A 22,287-nucleotide genomic window follows, 5' to 3' on the forward strand; every position below is an offset into this window, starting at 1 on the left:
TAAAATATAAAACTGTTTCAAGATAACTGTTTTGTATTCTTTTACAAAACTATTTTACAATAAAAAAATAAACTTTAATGTAACCAAATCAAATAATTTTTTTAAAAGAAAAAATAAAATACCAAAGCAAATAAAATTTTTAGGAGTTAGGCGGCAGAACATGATTTCCTAAAAGTTAAAAGTTAGGCGCGCAATATTTCATAACCCTCATAAAACACGCACTCCAACCTCGCTCTGCTCGCAAAATCCCGCAAAACCTCTGTAACGCCGCCCTGCACCGCCGCTCTGAACCATCGCTTCTCACTCTGCACGGCCTCTCCCTTGCACCTCTTTCCGGCGGCCTCCCAACCTCCGGTGAAACTCTCATAAAACTACTCCCTCTGCTCGCAAGAAAAGTCGCAAAACTCTGCACCGCCGCTCAGCACCACCGCTCCTCACTCTGCACCGCCGCTCCCTTGCACCTCTTTTCGTCCGCCTCCCAACCTCCGGTAAAACCCGGCTTCCCCACCGCTGCCATCAATTCCACGGTTAGTGTGCTTAATTCTGTTTTTCATACGATTTTATTCAGCCTATAACCTAGTAATTATGAATATTTGTAATTATCTAATTGTAATGTGTGATTAAAGAATTCAGTTTGTTGATTGCCAAAATAAAAAAGAGTAAGGAATTGTTTATTCTCCAATCACGATCGATCAGCCTAGGATTGGTTTAATAATATCTGCTAAAGTATATATCTTAATAGAATTCTTATTGTGACCTCCAATATTAGGTCGAATCAATTTAATCAAATTATTGGTGCTTGTTGAATTATTGTCGAATGAATTTGCTGCACTAAGTTTCAGTGGCGGAGCCAGGAATTCGTCTTGGGGGGTGAAACTGTAAAAATAAAAAATTCTAATTATACTAGGTTTGGGATGTTATATAAATAAACATGGATTAAATATAATATTTTGATGTTTTTGAAGTAATACTATACTTTTCTTGTTTCTCATTCTCTGGAAGAGGTTATTTTTGTGATGGTTGTTTTAGGGGTGCTTCTGTTGTTTGGTTTGCCTTTAGATGATAGGTTGTTGTTTCTTGAGGTTAAATCTAACTATTGTAAATATTTTTTGGTTATCTAATTCCTTGCTTATCAAATAAATATATATATACTTTTTAAGTTTTTTTTACGGAACTAAGAAGTACGAAGTAGATAAGAAGAAAGAATCTAAGAAGTTAAAAAAAAAAGTCTAGGAGGAAAAGAAACAAAAACAAATGAAATCTTTAATTTCATGTTAGTTAATGTTGTTGAAACAATTAAGTGATTTTTTTTAACATGATAGCGTGTAGAGATGGATCGAAGTTGGATAACAACAATAAAGATAGGTGACCCAAAATATGATGCTGGAGTTATGCAATACATTAAATTTGCTTTGGAAAATAACAGTGAAGGCCGTGATAAATTTCCTTGTCCTTGTTATATGTGTCATAATCTTATGCATCACAAAGTTGACGTAATCCTTAGTCATTTGCGTAAATGGGAATTTGATATAACATATACTTGTTGGTATCGTCATGGTGAAAAAATGGGAGGAACTTCTGGTCAACAAGGCCATACTGATGAGGGTGATAGTTTGGAGGACATGATGGATCAACTTCATGAAGAAGTTGTTGATGATCCTCAGGTGTTAGAAGAATTGTTGACTGATTCCGAGAAGCCCTTATACAAAGATTCTAAGTACTCAAAATTATCAGCTATAGTTAACCTATACAATGTGAAGGTGGGTCATAGTGTGACAGATGAGTGTTTTTCTGCGTTCCTTAAGCTCTTTAAAGACATACTTCCACCCGACAATGTTTTGCCTGACGCTACATATAGGGCAAAAAAGATGTTGTGCACAACGGACTTGAATTATGAAAAAATTCATGCTTGCCCTAATGATTGCATATTGTATAAAGATGAATATGAATCTTTAAAGAATTGCCCCCAGTGCAATGTCTCGAGGTACAAGAAAAAGGAAGGAGTTCCGGCTAAGGTTTTGTGGTATTTTCCAATAATATCAAGGTTCAAAAGGATGTATTCAAATTCAGAAGATGCAAAGAGGTTGACATGGCATAAATTTGGTCGAGAAAAAGAAGATGGGATACTTAGACACCCAGCTGACTCTCCACAATGGAGATTTATTGATGCAGAGTTTAGTGATTTTGGTAAAGAAGAACGAAACCTACGCCTTGGATTGTCTACTGATGGTATGAATCCATATAGTTCCATTAGCAGCACTTACAGTATTTGGCCGGTCATGTTAGTGGCTTACAACTTACCTCCTTCCTTATGTTTGAAAAGAAAGTACATTATGTTGTCAATGCTTATTTCCGGGCCAAAACAACCGGGAAATGACATCGATGTGTACTTGACACCTCTTATTGACGATTTAAAGTTATTGTGGGAAAAAGGTGTAGAAGTATTTGATGCTAGTCGGAATGAAATGTTCAATTTAAGAGCCATGTTGTTCTGCACCATCCAAGATTATCCTGCTTATGGTAATCTTTCTGGTTATACAGTGAAAGGGGGATGTGCTTGTCCTATATGTGAAGATGGTTGGGAGGGGAGGTGGTTATCCGCATAAAAAAAGACGGTCTACTATGATCATCGTCCATTTCTTCCCGAAGATCATGAGTATCGAAAACTGAAAAAGGCTTTTACTGGCGAGCAAAATTTTGAAAGTCGTCCAAGCGTCTCTACTGGCGAAGAAGTGTTTGAAAAGGTAAAAAACATTGAAATTACATTTGGCAAGTTGAAGAAAAATAAAGGTGCTCTGCCAAAACAGGGATACAAGAAGTGTTCAGTTTTTTGGCGCCTTCCTTATTGGAGATTTCTTTTTGTCAGGCATTCTTTAGATGTGATGCATATTGAAAAGAATGTGTTTAATAGTCTGATTGGTACGTTATTGAATATGCCGGGGAAGACAAAAGATGGTCTTAATGCTCGAAGTGACTTGGAAGAATTGGATATTAGAAAGGAACTCCATATTGTTGAGGAGACCGGAAAGCGCAAGTATTTACCCCCTGCTGCTTATACACTGTCCAAAAAGGAGAAAGTCGAGCTTTGTACATCCTTAGCTGGAGTTAAAGTGCCTAAGGGTTATTCTTCGAACATTTCTTCGCTTGTTTCAGTGGAGAATACGAAACTCGTGGGGTTGAAGTCTCATGATTGCCATGTTTTGATGAAAGATTTCTTACCCATCGCTATTCGTTCAATTTTGCCTAAAAATGTACGATATGCGATTATTAGGTTATGTTTTTTCTTCAAGTCAATATACAGTAAAGCCATTAAAACTAAAGATTTGGATTCTTTGGAGATTGAAATTGCTGTCATTTTTTGCCAATTGGAGATGTATTTTCCCCCGGCGTTTTTTGATATCATGATACATTTGCCTATTCACTTGGTAAGAGAGATTAGATTTTGTGGTCCCGTGCACATGAGAGCTCAATGGGCCTTTGAAAGGCAAATGAAAACCTATAAGGGATATGTTAAGAATGCTTATCGACCCGAGGCTTGTATCGCAGAGAGAATGTTGTATGAGTTAGCTATGGAATATTCCTTTGAACATATAGATCATGTGAAGACAATAGGGGTTCCTAAATCTCGACACAGTGACCGATTTGATGGAAAGGGAACCATAGGTCGTAGGGAACTTGACATGTCTCTTGACAAGTGGCACATGGCACACACATATATTCTTTTCAATGAAGATGAAGTTGCACCTTATGTCAATCGGCACATGTCTTTCTTGGAGTCGCGAAATCGAAAGGCTAACCAGAAAGCATTAGCTACTGAACATAGTAAATCATTTCGTATTTGGTTCAAAGATCAAGTAACGAAAGAGTTCCAAAATTCATCACAACCATTTTCTGATCGACTTAAGCATTTAGCATATGGTCCTAGTTTCTCTGCCTCGTTTTACTCTGCATATGCCATTAATGGTTGTACGTTTTATACAAAGGAGCAAGATGATAAGAGTACTATGCAGAACAGCGGGGTATCTCTTGAAGCGGAAGCAATGCATTTTTCTAGTGCTAAAGACAATCGTCCTGTCTATAGTAAAATGCAATACTATGGGGTAATTGATGAGATTTGTGAGTTGCATTATTTGGGTTTTTCTATACCTGTTTTTGGTTGCAAATGGGCAGACAACAACAACAACGTTGTCTTTGATTGCTTAGGCCATACTTCAATGAACCCTAACAAACTTGGTCACAAGGAAGATCCTTATATTTTGGCTAGTCAAGCTAAACAAGTGTTTTATGTGACTGGCCCAAGTGATAAAAGAAGGTCAATATTACTTACAACAAAACTTCGATATGCCATTAATGACCATGATGACAATATTGTATTTGAGGAAAGGTCTACCCCTAGTGAGGTGCAAAGTGTGAATGATAGTGTTGATGATACTTCGGCATATGTACGTAGTGACCATGAAGAAGGGATTTGGGTTGAGGAGGAAAATAGAAATAAAATTCGAGCTAAAAAGCGTCTACGTAAAGGTTTTTGTTTCTACATTAATAAACTGATGCCTTATTTTAACACTAAATGCTTATATTTATCTGACTATAATGATTAGTGATGTTATCTAATAATTTTTGTATGTTTGTAGGTTAATGGGGAAAAAGAGAAAGCAAGTAAGTGGCCTCAAATCTGATGAGATTTCGGCCGAATGTGGGAATCGAAGGGGTCGTACAGTAATTGCAACAGTTGGAACAGCAACACAACGCGGCACCAAAATCCCCTTGGAATGCAATCATAATAAAGTGCCTACTGGGGAAAACAAAGACAATTTCGTCAATTACATTGGTGTAGTTGCTCGTGAACGAGTGAATATCACTTATCTTGAATGGGATGAAGTTCCAAAAGAAGTCATCAATGAAGTTTATGAGTGTATCGCGGTAAGCTTGTATACATGTCGTGAATCTGAAAATTTTGATGCCTAGTTTCTGTTTGTTCTGTCTTGCTGCCCTGATTGCTTGTATTCTGATATGCTACTGCTCTAATATGCTTATATTTTGACCTGCTACTGCTCTGATCTGCTTATATTCTGCTACTGCCTGATTGCTTATATTCTGATGTGCTACTGCTGCTTGATTGCTTATATTCTGATCTAAATAATCCCTGATTTGCCTTTTATTTTCCTGCTTTGTAGTGTTCTTGTTTTAGTCTGTTGGCTATATTAAGCTATATTTCCACTCTTTCATCTCAAGTCATAACTCCTAGTGTCGTTTACCAATCACCCTGTGTATGGCAGTATAAGTGTATAATTGGCATTTTCCTGAGAGCTCAAAACGAGTAGTAAGTTTGTTATTCATTGCAAGAGGGGGCATTAAATTTCTGCAAATAACCAATTGAATGAAAACTGAATTCTAGCATGAATATACTCTGGGAAGACATACAAGATTCTTCCACCAGAATGAGTTTTTTTTTTATTCCACGGAGTTTCTAATGAACTAGTGGAATTACCCGTGAAGTTAAATAAGAAAAAACTGTCATAGGATCTCCGTTTAGTGATTTAGTGTCTGTGTGTTAAAGAATACAGAATCGATGTGTTGTTGGTTGATTCTTAGCAGAATTTTTATTTTAAAAAGTTTCAGATGTCGTCTTGTCAATTATCTGATATGTCTGTGATTTGTCTATTTGATTTTCATCATTTATATTCTTCTGTTTCTGTCATTGTCAAATTTTATTTTGAATTTATTCATGACAGTCCCTAGTATCTTCCCATATATCACTGTTGAATTTTATACTAAACAGAATTAGGAAAGAACCCTAGTTAAGTAATCTGATCCAATTCTCCAATGAAGCTGTAACTTTGAAGATTGGCAATCTAGTTCATGCAGTACGGCTGCATGCTAGCCTCGTTATTCAATTCTAGTAGATTTTGTTGGATTATTGTAGTTTTCTGATTGCTTTAATTAATTGTCCAACCTCCTTTTAGCTGATAAGGATGTTTTATCTTCTTCTTTAATGAATTAAATTTAATGAATCATGTCTGTTTTGGGTGTTCGGTTTGTGTGTGTTAATGATAACTTTCACTTTAAATCTGCAGATGGGATTCGAAGTGCCTGAAGAACGTAGAGATTATGTGTTAAATCGAGCCTCGATTCGTTGGAGAGCTTTCAAGGCTAGATTACGTAAAAAGTTCATGTACGGCTCCAAGGGAAAGGATAAAACTGTGATAATGAAAAATCCACCTTCGCTATATCCATTTATACTTCAAGCTGACTGGGATAAATTCATTGTAATCTATACTGATCCTAAGTTCAAGGTAATCTTTCAATGATCCATATCACCAATGAATAGTTACCGTACTTACGTTTTATTTTGTGTAATAACTTTTATGTACATTATATGGAAAGGAACTGAGTGAGTTGAATCGAGAAAGGGCAAACAAGAATACTTCATGCTACCGAGGAGGTCGAAAGGGATACTTGTATTATGAGGAAGGGATTGTAAGTTTAGCTCAATCGATTACAATTAACATAACACTGAAAATTTATGTATTTGATTTTTTTTAATTATATGCATTGTTAGGCCAAAGAACTTCAGAATCAAGGAATCCAACCCAAAGACGTGCCTCGGCATTTGGTTTGGATAAGATCTCGTTCTAAAGAAGAAAATGGTGTGATAACCTTTGATAATCCTGCCGATTATGAAGTAGCTCAAGCAATTGTGAGAACATATTTTTATTTAAATCAAATAACTTATTTTGCTATTGCAATTATGCTAACTTAATTTGGTTGCTTATTATTAATTTCAGAAAGCGTTAGAGGCTCAACAAATCCGAGGAGAAATTGATGCCACCGGCCGAAATAATATCCTTGCGAGAGCATTGAAGACTCCCGAACATGGTGGTTGTTTTCGGGGCGTTGGTTCAGGTGTTACAAACAAGCAATACTTTGGATATAACAAACCAATAGCACCCAGTCAATTGCAATTGGAACTCAAAAGTGTCAAATCCGAATTAGAAAATCTGAAAAACACTCAGACTTTGTTGTTGTCTTACTTGTCTGGTGGTCAGTTAAACCAAGAACACTTCAAACAGATTATTGCAAATGACAACCAAGTTAGCCAAGGGTTTGGTGGCGTGTCAGGTGGTCATATAGGTGCTGGTAATTCTGGAGGCATTCAAGGGTCAGGGTCAGGAGGTATTGAGACTGCTCACATTCATAGCTCTACTAACCGAGGGCTTGAAGGTGTCCACATCCAACTTGCTTCAAAACAGAAAAAATTTCAAGAGCTAGAGGTTCAAACAGAGACTTTAGGAGGTGCCCACTTCCAACTTGCATAAAAACAGAAAGTTCAAGAACTAGAGGTTCAAACAGAGACTTTAGGAGGTGCCCACTTCCAACTTGCATCAAAACAGAAAGTTCAAGAACTAGAGCATCAAACCGAGGTGTACCACGTTGTCTGGCCTGAGCCTGAGCGTGAACCTGAGCTTGTGGAAGGATACATTTCAGATAACAATATTATTTCAAGCCATGTCATTAATGATCAACCATTTCCAAAGGTAACATTTCTTTCTTAAGTAGTGTGTTGATTGCTTTTTTAAAGTTTTAGTGAGGCTGTATTCTGACCCCTGCTGCTTCTGACCCCCCTTGCTGCATCTGACCCCCTGCTGCTGTATATTCTTCATCAAACTTTAGTGATATCATGAATAAATTAAGTATTTGCTACAAGTACTAATATAGTGACATGATTAGGGTGTTACCAGTTTATGTTCCTTGGCAATTGAGAGTGACAAAGGTGTCCAAATTGTTGCCGTTGGAGAAGTGTATGTAGGGAAGGAAGGAGAAGTGGTCAAGAATCATTTCAAAACTGTGCCGAGTGGTCATTATCTAGTTTGTATTACAGAAGAAATCAACCCAAATGCACCTTTGCCATGTCCTGACGGGAAAATACGATATGTTTGTGAAAGCCAAGACAAATTTTTTATTTGGCCTGCTCACTTGGTTTTTCCGATACAGGTGCGTTACCAAGCATTATGTGTTACAATTATCTATCAAAATGTATATATTGTGTTTACTCATCCTATAGTCTTTTATGTATATTTCCAGTCATTGTATAACAAGCCTGATAAGCAATTCACAACGGAATTCAACGCACCAAGTCCATGCTCGCCATCATTTCCAGAGGTAACATTAAATTCTTAAATACTTTGTAGGTTGCATTTTCGAAGTTTTACTAAGGCTATATTCCGACCTCTGATTCTAATCCCCTGCTGGCACATATTGTTCCTCAAACTTTTGTGATATCATGGTAAATTAAGTATTTGCTACGAGTACTAATATAGTGACATGATTAGGGTGTTACCAGTTTATGTTCCTTGGCAATTGAGAATGACAAAGGTGTCCAAATAGTTGCCAATGGAGAAGTGTACGTTGGGAAAGAAGGAGAAGTGGTCACGAATCATTTCAAACCTGTGCCTAGTGGTCATTATCGAGTTTGTATTAAGGAAGAGATCATGCCAAATGCACGTTTGTCATGTCCTGATGGGGAAATACGAATTGTTTGTCAAGGCAAGGATGGATTCTTTATTTGGCCTGCACACTTGGTTTTTCCAATACAGAAGGTGCATTACCAAACTCTTATGTGTTACAATTACCTATCAAAATGAATACATTAAGTTCATTCATCCTATAGTCTTTTACGTAATTTTTTTCTTCGTGTCACTCCATAACAAGCCTGATAAGCAGTTCACAAAGGAAATAATCATACCATCTCCATGCTCTCCATCATCACAATCATCATCCACTCGAAAGTATACGATCACTGCTGCAGATAAGTTAAAGTTGACTTCTAAATTGATTCAAGTTTTCAAGGGTGTAGCAGTGGAAATGAAAAAGAGCGGAAACACCAAATCCTTTTCAATTCCGGCTAGAGTGTTTCAAAATGAGCAATCTGTTATCCTTGATTATGAAGAAATGCTTGATTGGTGCTTCCAAAGAGAGATAAGATCATCTCACATATCTATTTTAATGATGTAAGTGTGATGTACCCTTTGGTATTTCAAGTAAACATATATATTGCTTTTCAGAAAATGAATTAATTTTTTTTATGTGCAAGGCATTTGAGTGAGACGGTTCATACAGAAGGTATCTCGGGGCTTTATGGATTTGGTGACTGCAACTGCTTGTCGCCGCTAACTCCTATGGAAAAAGAAGATTTTCGTTGTGACTATTTGGCTAGGGTCTTTGGGTGCAATGATGCCAAAAATAAAAACCAACTATTCTTTGTGCCTTATAATGAAGAGTAAGTGCTTCGTTTCAATACGTGTACTGATAACATATTTCTCAACAAGGACTTGATAATAAGGACAAATATTTGATAACGTTATTTTTTCTATGCGTGCAGTCAACATTGGATGTTAGCTGTTGTTTGTCCATGGGTTGGATTGGTGCATTGGCTAGATCCGGCTGGAACAGAAAATGAACCTAGTGGTTTTGCTCACGCAATAATCAACAAGTATTGAACAAATTACTTATTGGTATATGTTCTTCCTATTGAAAGTATTATAACATTATTTAACTAAAAACTTTGAAATATATTTAGGGCAATCATCAAATTTAGCATAGAACACCGAAAAGAGATCACAAAAATGGAGAAGAATCCTTACATTAAGTGGAAAAAAATTGAGGTATTTGATCTTAAATTACAATTTCTTAAATTTTACACATAGTTCGTTAATAATATGTATGATTATGTGTCTGATTTAAACTTTCATGTGTAATAGTGCCCTCGTCAACCTCCAGGCTCCAGTTATAGTGGATATTATGTCTGCCGCTACATGATCGAGATAATAGAATCAAGACAAATGCTCATTCCTGATAAGGTATTGCTTATGGTTATTTTTATTCACGGGAAATTTTTAGGTTAGATGAGTACTGTGCACAAAATTAACCATGATTAATTTGGACATATATTGTATATTTATGTTTTATATTTTACATTTTCTTGCAGTATTTTAACAAAGTTCCTCCCACATATTCGCAAGAAGTGATTGACGAGCTTAGGGAGAGGGGGATTTCATATGTTACCGGATATCATCAAGAGAATAACGGTGAAGAAGTTGATGATGACGACCTATGTGAGGTTTAGCTCAATGACATTGGTTACTGGCCTATTTTGTATTTCCTTTCGTTGAATATTAGACATGTCTTTGATTATTTTTTTTACCGTACCTTGTACGCGTGGATAATTTTGTGAGTGAAAGGATTTTTGGGTAGAGTGGATCTACTTAACAGATTGTCAGATTTGATATTTTGAAGTCTCAATGCTTGTTTTTTCTTGTACTCGTGTTTTGTTTATTGGTTTTCAACTTCTTTTACAAGCTATTGGGTTTCAGGCTTCTTTTACTAGCTTGATGATTCTGTTGGGTTGCTGTCCTACTTGCTCTAACTTTAATTTGCAGGTTTTATTGTTTATCAGATGTCTGCAGTCTTTTCCAGGTTCAAAAATGCATCTTTAGATCAATGGTCTTTTCTCGGAAATCCCACTTACTGAACGTTGATGCTGGTATACGATGTCTGCTTTTGTATTGCCTAAGAGCCTTGTGCAGGTATTTATTTTGGCTGCTTTATTGTCCTGGCTTACCATTTCACCTCTGTCTTGCAGTTGGAGCTTCTTCTGCATCTGCAACACCTGCTACTGAAATTATTTATAATCAATAAATTTTTATATATGTGTTAGACCTAGCAGATGATCACATCATCACAAGTTAGATTTTACAGTGTTCGGTCAATTGCTTGTGCAGGTTTCTCTACTTTTTGCACAGTGGTACCGGCTATCTGAACTTTCTCTTGGAACTGATTCTCAGTGTATAATATTCATTTTACAGCTACAACAAAATGGTTTACTCAGAGGGGATGACATAACAGACCGCTTCTTCCGGGTTCTTTGGTGAAAATCCATTTTATGTTGACACCGTGCGCAGGTAAGAATTGGAAATTTCTTTGTTTTGTGTTATGGAGTAAGGGGAATCAACAACAGCATATAAATTTCTTTGAGGCTCCTACTCTTGAAATTAATTTTCATCAGGACATGCTGTTAGCTGTCATCGGGCGTAAGTCGAGCAATACTTGCATTTTGTTGGCTTTAATATTTGATTTTGTTTCACTTTTCGGTATCACTGTCGTTATGCCTTCTGATGATGTCCCCCCACATGTTTACTCATGCACAGTAAACCATTTTTCTAGCTAATATTTTATGTTACCCTGAGAAATTTTTTCTGGATGTCTTTAATGCATAAAGTGCTGAATAGTAGTCTCTAATTCTATGGTTTGTTGTTCATCAATATCTTAGATAACACACAAGCCACCAAATCATGATGCTTTCCAGATCTGAATAAATATTACTTGAGTTCTTGTTGCTAAATGTTATTATAGCCTGCTGTTTTGATTATTTTTTTTCTAAAATTTTGTAGGCTGAGTTTTTTGACAAGTTTCTCAATGGATCGACTTTAGAAGAGTGCTATGACAATAATATCTGAATTGAACCTATGACAAGCCCTTTACAAACAAACAAACACTGGTCTTTGCTTCTATAAGCTGCCAGTTCAACTTAATACTGACCCAATGCTAGCTGCTCAAGAACCCTTGGCATGCTTGGTGAACATGAAGCAGCTAATACACGAGAGCTTGCCCCTTCTCCTGTGAGTGAGCAAACTAGCAGCCGGTGGAAGGCCCCGATAACTACTCCATACAAGCTGAACACAGACGCTGCTACATCGGTGAGAATGACAGGGTTGGGTATGGTGGTCCGAGACAATGTAGGTGACGTGCTAATGGCTGCAGGAATGAGGATTAATGCTGCTCTACCGGCTCTTCAAGCTGAAGCTGAAGCAGTATGGTTTGGCATGAGTACGGTACTGGTAAGGCATCTTACTGCTTGTGAAACAATGGGTTCTGCCACATCTATCTGCACTGATAAGACGGGAACACTCACTAGCTACAAACCCTCTTTAGTTGCACGCATTTATAGTTGAATAGTTACTTAACAAGCATGGACTTTTTTTGAATTAATAAAATGCTCTAATCTAAGCCCGATCGGGGGATACAGGCATAAACGAATCAGGTGATGGCACGGTCTCTTCCATTAGACAAGCACAAACTGGTGAGCAACTTGAGACTGCTCCGGGAGGTGGTTTCTGTGACAGGTGACGGGACCAATGATGCACCTGCATTGCATGAGTCTGATATAGGACTTGCTATGGGAATTGCAGGAACAGAGGTTTGTCAATAATTTCATTACTTGTGAATATTCAATATTGATGTGCCTTGCTTCTATTTAGAGAATGGATTCAGGGGTCAATTAGTTCTTCTACTCATTATTCCCACGGTGGACTGTCAAGTATATTTGGTGCTTGTGTAAATGACTTTGTAGTTTCTAGTGGGGTAACTGACTACTCCAGAAAAGAATAAACTTAATCACCCATTTGGCATCCAAATACAACAATTAATGTACCATGTTTCATGATCCCATCAGTTTATATCCTTAAATTTCCTTCTTTTTGTTTTGGGAATACATTTTCATTGTCCGTTTTAATACCCCCTCTCCTAATTTCATCACCCCTCCCTTGATCATCACCTAATTCTGGACAAAACTATTTTTGTTGATAGCTTTGCCTATCTTTTCCTAGTATTATGTTTCTGATAGAAGATATTTTGAACACCTATCATCTCCAAAATCCAGATAACCTGCAGATGTGCTCTATACGGTTAGATATTAGTATATTACTCGTATTTGAACAGACTGGAGTTTGAGCTTCATCAAGCAGTTACCATCTTTGGTCTAAAATTTTGTGAACTGAAAGTTGCATGTGGATGTTATGCTGCTTATCCTTTTGAGTTTTGACCCCTGAAGCTGTTGTGTACAGGTTGCAAAGGGAAACGCCGATGTCATCATTTTAGATGACAATTTCAGCACCATTGTGAATGTAGTCAAATGGGGGAGAGCTGTCTACGTAAACATCCAAAATTTGTTCAGTTCCAGTTGACGGTCAACATCGTCGCCCTCATGCTCAATTTCGTAGCTGCATGCATCACTGGTTAGTCAACAGTTTATTGTATTTTCTTTCTTTGCATAGTCTGTCTGAGAAATTTATAGAATTGGTTGGGAAAATGATTTGTAGGTTCTGCTCCATTGACGGTTGTGCAGTTGCTGTGGGTCAACATGATTATGGATACACTTGGCGCACTGGCCCTAGCTACAGAACCACCTACTGATGAGCTGATGAAAAGACCACCTATTGGAAGAAATGCAAGTTTTATTAGCAAGGCTATGTGGAGAAATATCCTTGGCCAGAGTGTATATCAGTTAACTGTTCTTGCTGTTCTAAGCTTTGATGGAGAGCGGCTACTTAAACTTAGCGGTTCAGATTCGCATACTATCCTGAATACACTCATATTCAACTCCTTCGTGTTCTACCAGGTTTCTTCTTGCTACTTCCCTGCCTTTCTGGTTTTTTTTTAATCCATCAGTATTTCAATGTGTATTTTCTGCTCTACCAGCTCTTCAAGCTGAAGCTGAAGCAGTACGGTTTGGCATGAGTATGCTTATGAAGCAGGCTACTGCTCCCTTGAGGTTGAAACGAGCTGATTCCCTTGCGTTACTGAAGCTACGTACTGTAGAGGGACAACCGTGAGAGATCGTCTGTCCAAGTTCTTGTTGATGATATTCTCAGCTATGCTCAGAAGTTTATGTGTTGTAGGTTTCTTTTTGCCAGTATAATTTGTAATAAGGTTGCTGATTCCATGGCCAAATCAGAGATATGATTAAGATTTGGATGGAAAAACCCCCACTTTTTTTACCCCCTTGATTCTGATGGACAAGGAGGGATTGACGGATATATATATATATATATATATATATATATATATATATATATATATATATATATATATATATATATGTAACTCCATTTTCTCGTCCAAAAATAAAATAAAAATTAAAGTTTGTTTATTCCAAAAATAAAATTAAAATATATATATATATATATATATATATATATATATATATATATATATATATATATATATATAATTATAAAAATATATGGAATAGAGTACGCCTATCTAAGAAAATCGTCCTCTATCTTTATGTAAAAAAGGAGGAATAGAGTACGCCTATCTAAGCCAGTTGTCCTCTATTTTAATAAATATATAACAGTTAAGTGTCTCAACCGTTCTCTATTCCTTCTGTATTTTCTGATTTAAGGAAGGAAATAGAGGACGGTTAACTAAGACCACCATACTTTATTCATATGTATATAGAACGCTTATCCCAACCGTCCTCTAAACTATAGAGATCGCTTAGCAGGAGAACGGTCCTCAGGCGTCCTCTAAAGCCTATTTCAAAAGTTTTCTATTCCCTTTTTTGTAGTAGTGTGTTTTGTTTATTTACTTAATTATTCTAATAAGAAACTGGAGTTGTAGGACAATCGATAATAGAGTTTTAAAATTCAAAACTCTCATACAAAAACAAAAAAAACTTAGTTCGAGGTGAGTTTGAGGCGAGTGTGGATACACAAGTAGGTGATAGATTGAGGATGAGTTTTATTTTTTACCCATTAATAAGGAGATTGGGAGGGGTGAATATCTTTCCTATATTGTGAGTGACGGGGATATGGATGAGAATTTTAGACGAGTACGAGTGTGGAGACCCCGACCAGTCTCAAAGTCATGACTAGCTGAATAAAGCAAATAGTGACGTAGGTGTTATGTGATCGGATAATTATGTAAATATAAAATGATTAATTAGGTATGACTATCGAAGTGAAGGGTGGATGGGAAAAACATTATAATTGACACATGTGATGAACAGTGAAAATATTTTTTTTATATACCCTTATTATTATTATTTTTTTAAAATAAGACAATGGATGGGGCTATAAATTTTTTATCCATCAATAATTTTAATTAGAAAAATATCTATAAGTTATATGTGTCCAAAGTATAATGTAATTAGACAACCAAATTGTCAAACACTCTTAGAGTTTTTTAAAACTGTCTTATCAAAAAATAATGTAGGGTCCAAACGTTTAGGGCATGGTATGAGGAGGGTGTGGATACACGGACGAGTGATAAAGCAGGGTTATTTTATTTTCCGCCCGCGAGGCGGGGATTATGACGAGGAGTATCATACCTATTGTGGTGAGGGGCATGATGATGAGAATTTAGGCAGGTACACGTGTTGAGGGACTAGCCCACTCTGCTTTGAAGTTATCTCTAGCTAAATAAGGCGTATGGAGGGGGTGTGTGTTAAATGATCGGTTAATCATGATGTAGATGGTAGGGGGTATTAAGGGGTATGACTATCAAAGTAAAGAGCGGATGATAATAAATTTATGTTTGACATTGGTTATGAAAGGGGAAGAACATAAATTTATCTATGTACCCTTATTTTATTTTTTTGAATTTTTTAAATAAATAAGACACTAAATGGGACAATAACAGATCTATCCGTCATTAGTTTTAATAAGAAGATTATCAATAAGCTCTATTTTTTGTGAAAATTGTCTATATCTATAGTTTAATAAATTTTTAGATATGTAAATTAAATATAATTTATCATAAATCATGCATCTAGTTAGACAACTAAAAGTTACAAAACCTCAAACTTTTTAGATTTCTCCAAACTCCTTTTTTTTTTTTATCAAATCTTGTAAATTCACCCACTATATTAACAAAATCAATCATTTGTGATCATAACCAATATGAACTCTGGAAATCATTAAAATCCAAACTCCATCATCCCAACAAATAAATCCTTACAAAATCCAAATTTCCAATAAAAGTTGCAAAAAATACAAATCTTATATACCACAAATCATCTCGAATTCTAACACAAAAACCCATCAACTAAACTCAAAGTGACTGGAAATAAAAAAAATCAAATTTCCAACATAATCTATCTCCCCTATACTTATATTAGGCATTTTAACTTGAATAAAAAAAGTACAAACTTTAAAAATATGACTAACTAAATCTGAAATGTTTATATATATATATATATATATATATATATATATATATATATATATATATATATATATATATATATATATTTCAGAATTGTACTTTGCAGAAGCTTTTGTGTCAGACGATCTGACGCGCGCGTGAGCGTCAGACCATGCTGACGTCATCTAATTTGCCCACGCGCAGAGTCTTTCACCATCATACATATAAACATTTTCATTCTCTATCTTCCTCGTTCATCTCTGCGTTCCTACTTCCTCTCTCCTCTCGCTCTCCTCTTCGCGCTCCTCTCTCTCCTCTCCGCGCTCTCTTTCTCTCCTCTCCGCGCTCCTCTGTCTCTCGCCGGAGACAACCACCACCATGTGAGAAGGTTCTGAGGAGCTCCTCTTCGTTCCTCTACTCAAAACCCAAAGAAAATCATACGGTGGAGGAGCGACGGCGATATGCGGCTGCTACATCGAGTTTTCCGCCGAGTGTAGCTGAGATGGTGGCGAGGAAAGATCTTGCGGCGGCGAGGCAAGAGACAGATCGAGTTTTACAATTTAGGTGTTAAGTTAATGGTTCCATGGCGAGCAGCACCGAGCACCGCAACCTCCAGCATTAGGCGGCGGCTTCAAGGCGAGAAGTTTCTCTTCTCATCCCTAACCACCTCGCCTAGTCGCCTACAACACTGTCAGTGGTTGTGGTTGTGTCGGCGGATCTTCTTTTTCGTCTCTTTCCTTCGCCGCTCTTTCAATTCGCTTCCTCGGTGGTTGTTCGCTGGCCACGACGGCGACTATAGTTGATGTTACCAAATCCTTTGCGAAACCCTAAACAAAAACAAAATCGAAACAAAAATTGAAGCACCTAAATATAAAATCAACAAAATTATTAAAAAAGGAACTGGAAAAAAAACATACAATAATATGATAATTCTTAACTAAACATACAAAATTCGTAACTAATGCTCACAAAATCATAACTAAAACTAATAAAATCATAACTAAATCTCATAAAATCATAACTAATTGGTTCAATTACTTTAACTAATTCGTTCATTTTCTTAACTAATTGCCTTCGTTAGCTTTGAATTTCTGGTTTAACTACTTGATTCAATTACTTTAACTAATTCATTCACTTGCTTAACTAATTGGTTTCGTTTCTTAACTAATTGAATTTCTGGTTTAACTAATTGGTTATATTACTTTAACTAATTTATTCATTTGCTTAACTATTTGGTTTCGTTGCTTCATCAATTGGTTCTATTGCTTTAACTAAAAACAATCACTTTAACGAAATAGGAACAACATGAGTCAAAACCCTTTTCCAAGGAAATGGTGGGTCAAAGCCCAAAAATATTACACCTAGCCCAATATAATATCACTTTAGGGTCACTAGTAAAGAATTTTCATTTATCGATTTAATCTTAACTAAACCTAAGAACATCTTAACTAAAACTTATAAAATCTTAACTAAACTTAGAAACATGTAACTAAAACTTATAAAATCATAACTAACACTCCAAAAATCTTAACTAATTATTTCATTGCTTAACTAATTGATTTCAGTGCTTAACTAATTGGTTTTAGTACTTAACTAATTTGTTTGGTTGCTTAACTAATAGTTATCATTGCTTAACTAATTGGTTTCAGTGTTTAACTAATTGGTTTTAGTGCTTAACTAATTGGTTTTAGTGCTTAACTAAATTGTTCGGTTGCTTAACTAATTGGTATCATTGCTTAACTAATTGGTTCGGTTGCTTAACTAATAGGTATCATTGCTTAACTAATTGGTTCGGTTGCTTAACTAATAGGTTTTATTGCTTTACTAATTATTCTATTTATACACTAATTGGTTTCAATGCTTCACTAATTGGTTCCATTGTTTAAAATCATAACTAAAACTCATAAAATCTTAACCAATTAGTTCTAATTCTTAACTAATTGGATTCATTGCTTAACTAATTAGTTCAAGTGCTTAACGAATTGGTATGGTTGCTTAACTAATTGGTTTTATTGCTTAACTAATTGAATTCATTGCTTAACTAATTGATTTTATTGCTTAACTAATTGGTTTAAGTGCTTCACTAATGGGTTCCATTGTTTAACTAATTCGTTCTAATGCATAACTAATTGGATTCATTGCTTAACTAATTAGTTCAAGTGCTTAACTAATTGGTATGGTTGCTTAACTAATTGGTTTTATTGTTTAACTAATTGAATTCATTGTTTAACTAATTGATTTTATTGCTTAACTAATTGAATTCATTGCTTAACTAATTGATTTTCATTGATTTCAGTGCTTAACTAATTGGTTTTAGTACTTAACTAATTTGTTCGGTTGCTTAACTAATTGGTTTCAGTGTTTAACTAATTGGTTTTAGTGCTTAACTAATTAGTTCGGTTGCTTAACTAATTGGTATCACTGCTTAACTAATTGGTTCGGTTGCTTAATTAATAGGTATCATTGCTTAACTAATTGGTTCAGTTGCTTAACTAATAGGTTTCATTGCTTAACTAATTATTCCATTTATTAACTAATTGGTTTCAATGCTTCACTAATTGGTTCCATTATTTAAAATCATAACTGAAACTCATAAAATCTTAACTAATTAGTTCTAATGCTTAACTAATTGGTTTCATTGCTTAACTAATTAGTTTCAATGCTTAACTAATTGGTTTCATTGTTTAACCATTTGGATCCAGTGCTTAACTAATATGTTCTAATGTTCCTAACTAATTATTTCCATTGCTTAACTAATTAGTTACATTGCTTAATTAATTAGTTAAAATGCTTAATTAATTGATTCTATTGCTTAACTAATTGATTGTATTTCTTAACTAATTGGTTGCATTGCTTAACTAATTGGCTGCATTGCTTAACATTGCCTCCTTTAATTTTCACGATGATCATCACTTTTTGTTTCTAACAAAATAAAGATTGCTGGATGCTCTTGGATAATATTCCATGCACGAGGCACAAAATCATCTCTTCACGCTCCATGAACATCCCACAAACATATCCTCGTCTTCTAACATATGTGAAGAATCTTTAGGACAATTGCTTAACTAATTAGTTCTAGTGCGTAACTAATTAGTTAAGCAATAGTCCTAAAGATTTTATTGCATTAACTAATTCATTCATTTGCTTAACTAATTGGTTCAATTGTTTAACTAAATGAATTTCAGGCTAAACTAATTGAATTTTAGGCGTAACTTAGTGGTTATGTTGCTTAACTAATTGAATTTAACGCTTAACTAATTGAATTTCAGACTTAACTAATTGGTTTCATTGCTCAAGTCCAAAAAAATAATAACTAAAACTTTTGAAATCTTAACTAAAACTAAAAAAATGTGACTAAAATTTCTAAAATCTTAACTAAAACTGACTTTTTAAAAAAACTAAAACTTAAAATCCCTTAACTAAAACTTCTCAAATAATTATTAATACTCACAAGATCTAAATTTTTACTCAAAAAAATTTAACTAAACTCAAAAACACGTACTAACTAAATTTCTGAAATCATAACTAAAACTCGTAAAGTCATAACTAAAACTTCTAAAATCATAACTAAAACCCAAAAATCATAACTAACCTCGAAAAACTTCACCTATAACTTCTGCAATCATAATTAAAATTCAGAACTAATTGATTCTATTATTTAACTAATTGGTTCCATTTTTTAACTAATTGGTTTCATTGTTTAAAATTTTATATCTTAACTAAAGCCCTAAAATTCGATGTCCGAAACTCGAAAATGCGTAACTAACTCAAAAAAACTTAACTAAAACCAAGAAAATTATAACTAAAACTAAAAAAATCAACTAATTGTAACCTAGAAAACACACCGCAATTATTAACTAAAACAATTGTAACCTTAACTAAAACGAAATACAACATAATTAAAATTAAATTATTCTAAAATAAAACAATGAATAAGTTATTTTCCGACCTCGAAAACAAAGCAAAATGTCAAACATAGTTTGAACTACTTGACATTGCATAAAACAAATTTACTCATCTATCCGCATATGTGCAAGTGCTCAAGCACAATACTTCTAAACTAAAATGATTTATTTCTTAACTAAATACAATAAATATATAACTAAAAGAATAATCGAGAAAAATATAACTAAACCATTTAATTTTTAACTAAATATAACTAAAATATAACTAAAACAATACAATTCATAACTAAAAACCTTAACTAAAACAATGAATAACTAAAATGAAATACTACTAACCTAAAACAATGAATAACTAAAACGATTGTTTTCTTAACTAATTACAACAAATATATAATTAAAACAATAATCGAGAAAAAACAAATCCAACATTGGCTCGAATGATCTGCCCATTAATCCACTCACCACTGTCTCTGGCCAAGAATCCTACCAGAGGTGCAACATCATTGGTGAAACACTGATTGCTCCTTGGATATGCTCTTCTGTGGCACCAGCAAAGAACAACTCAGTTGCAATGGGACCTGGTGCAACACAGTGAGCTGTAATGCCAGTCCCCTTGAGTTCCTTGGCCAAAATCTTGGTCATTGCCTCAACTGCTAGCCTGGATGCTGTGTATGCTCCATACCCAGGCCAGAAAACAGCTGCCAGTGAAGATGAGAACGTAATTATCTGCCATATCCTCCAGAAGATCAAATAGTTTCAACAGCCTGCATACATCAGCGATCAAACACATAAGTTCTACCCCCTGTATTTGCATTTCTTCCAACTGAACCATGCTACATCAGACCTAGCAGACCATCAATGAATTATACAGAGGCAACTGCAGACAACTAGAACACAAACAACAGAAAGTAGTTGAGTAGATAAAGCAGACAAGCATCTTATCTAAACCTGCTTTGGCTAGAACTAAATCATAAAAGAACAAGCACCTTTCATTAGACTGTATAGCCGAACGAGCTAAATTTTATCACTCCTAATAACAGATAAACCATTTTTATAGACAGTCAAATCAATTGGAAACTAAAATCACTACTGTCAATAATTGACATAAATGAAGAAAATATAATTAACGCATCATATTTCATAACTAAATGCAACAAAAGTTTAACTAAAGAGCCTCAAATCACAACTTGAATCGCAAAAAAATTAAATTAAGTGCAAGGAATCGCAAAATTAAATAAAAAGGATTTAACTATAAGGACTTTATCATAACTAAACCAAATTTAATTCTAACTAAAACAAACTTTATCATAACTAGCATGTTTATTTTACAATAGCACTAACAATAAGCCAAATGAATTTTGTACAATCACTTGCAACCAGAATCAAGCAAACACTGCAACATTCGAAAGGACTCAACGCTAATCATCAAATACAATACACACCATCAAAATCACAATACAAATTTGAAACCAAAATTAATAAAACCACGTGAGCATACGTTATCAACAGTTTCAAACAACACATAAAGGCTAACGAACCAGCAATTAGCGCCTCGTCCTCCTCGGTCCAATAAGCGAGGAACGCCTCACTGGACAATCTCCTTGAACCAGAGGTGTTGCAATGTTTCTGCACCAACAGCACCGCACACAACCACCATACTCGGCACCACCATACTCGGCGCCACCATAATCCTGCCTTTTTGCTACATCATCGACGGCGAAAGTAGTGCCTCACAGCCATCTCCTATGAGATCTCCAAAAGTAACAAAGAAAATCAAAAAATTCAAAAACCTAATTTCTAAAATCAACAACACTAAACAAAAAGATAAAATTATAAAACCTAAAACCAAAAGATGAAGGACAGTGGAGGAGAGAGATGGAAGAATTACCTCGTTGCCGATTCATTCTAGATCTTTTCGTCGTCATCGCAAGCGGCTTGAGGCGAGGAAGGCGGAGAGTATCAAGAGGGGAGAGAAAGAGATCGAGCCTTGCTCGCAGGCGGCGAGTTCGGGTTCGCCACCACTGTTCGCCATGACCTTGGAAATTTGAGGATCGAGAGGGAGCCACCTTTCTCCACCGCCTACTGGCGACGATTTCAAGGAGAGCGAAATGTAGAGGGGTTTTAGGAGAGCTAGAGAAACACAGAGGTTTTTTTTAGGAGAGAGAAACAATTTAGGGTTAGAAAATGAAATAAAATTGATAAATACGTATATATATATTCGAAAAAGAATTCTGATGTCATGTGTACGTCAGCAATCCGCGTGGCAACTTGGATGCCAACAAGGCGGTCTGACAGGAAATACTGACTTTTTTAAAAGTTTGTACTTTGAAAATACTTATCTTTAACTAATTAGGATTTATAAAATCCAAAATACTAATTTACGAGCGTTAAACACAAA

General features: G+C 35.3%; 1 protein-coding gene, 1 long non-coding RNA gene and 1 pseudogene across 3 annotated transcripts; 2 read left to right on the forward strand and 1 right to left on the reverse strand.

The window, feature by feature from the left end:
* The first annotated feature begins 1,331 nt into the window (after window positions 1-1,331).
* LOC110788497 (uncharacterized) lies at window positions 1,332-4,639 on the forward strand. The gene is made up of 3 exons (XM_056832407.1): window positions 1,332-2,577; window positions 2,650-4,524; window positions 4,635-4,639. The coding sequence occupies exons 1-3, from the start codon at window positions 1,332-1,334 to the stop codon at window positions 4,637-4,639; spliced, it is 3,126 nt and encodes a 1,041-aa protein (XP_056688385.1).
* A 7,464-nt stretch (window positions 4,640-12,103) lies between these two features.
* On the forward strand, window positions 12,104-13,800 carry LOC110788496 (putative calcium-transporting ATPase 11, plasma membrane-type; annotated as a pseudogene).
* A 6,237-nt stretch (window positions 13,801-20,037) lies between these two features.
* Window positions 20,038-22,052, reverse strand: LOC130463740 (uncharacterized). 2 transcript variants are annotated; one of them, XR_008923878.1, is made up of 3 exons: window positions 21,778-22,052; window positions 21,428-21,632; window positions 20,038-20,653 (listed from the first exon to the last, which is right to left on the reverse strand). It is a non-coding gene; the product is annotated as an uncharacterized lncRNA (long non-coding RNA). The 2 variants fall into 2 exon arrangements; XR_008923879.1 differs by having other exon boundaries at window positions 21,428-21,641.
* Window positions 22,053-22,287: the final 235 nt, after the last annotated feature.

The sequence above is a fragment of the Spinacia oleracea genome, chromosome 6, assembly GCF_020520425.1.
Source record: "Spinacia oleracea cultivar Varoflay chromosome 6, BTI_SOV_V1, whole genome shotgun sequence".
Classification (NCBI taxonomy): Eukaryota; Viridiplantae; Streptophyta; class Magnoliopsida; order Caryophyllales; family Amaranthaceae; genus Spinacia; species Spinacia oleracea.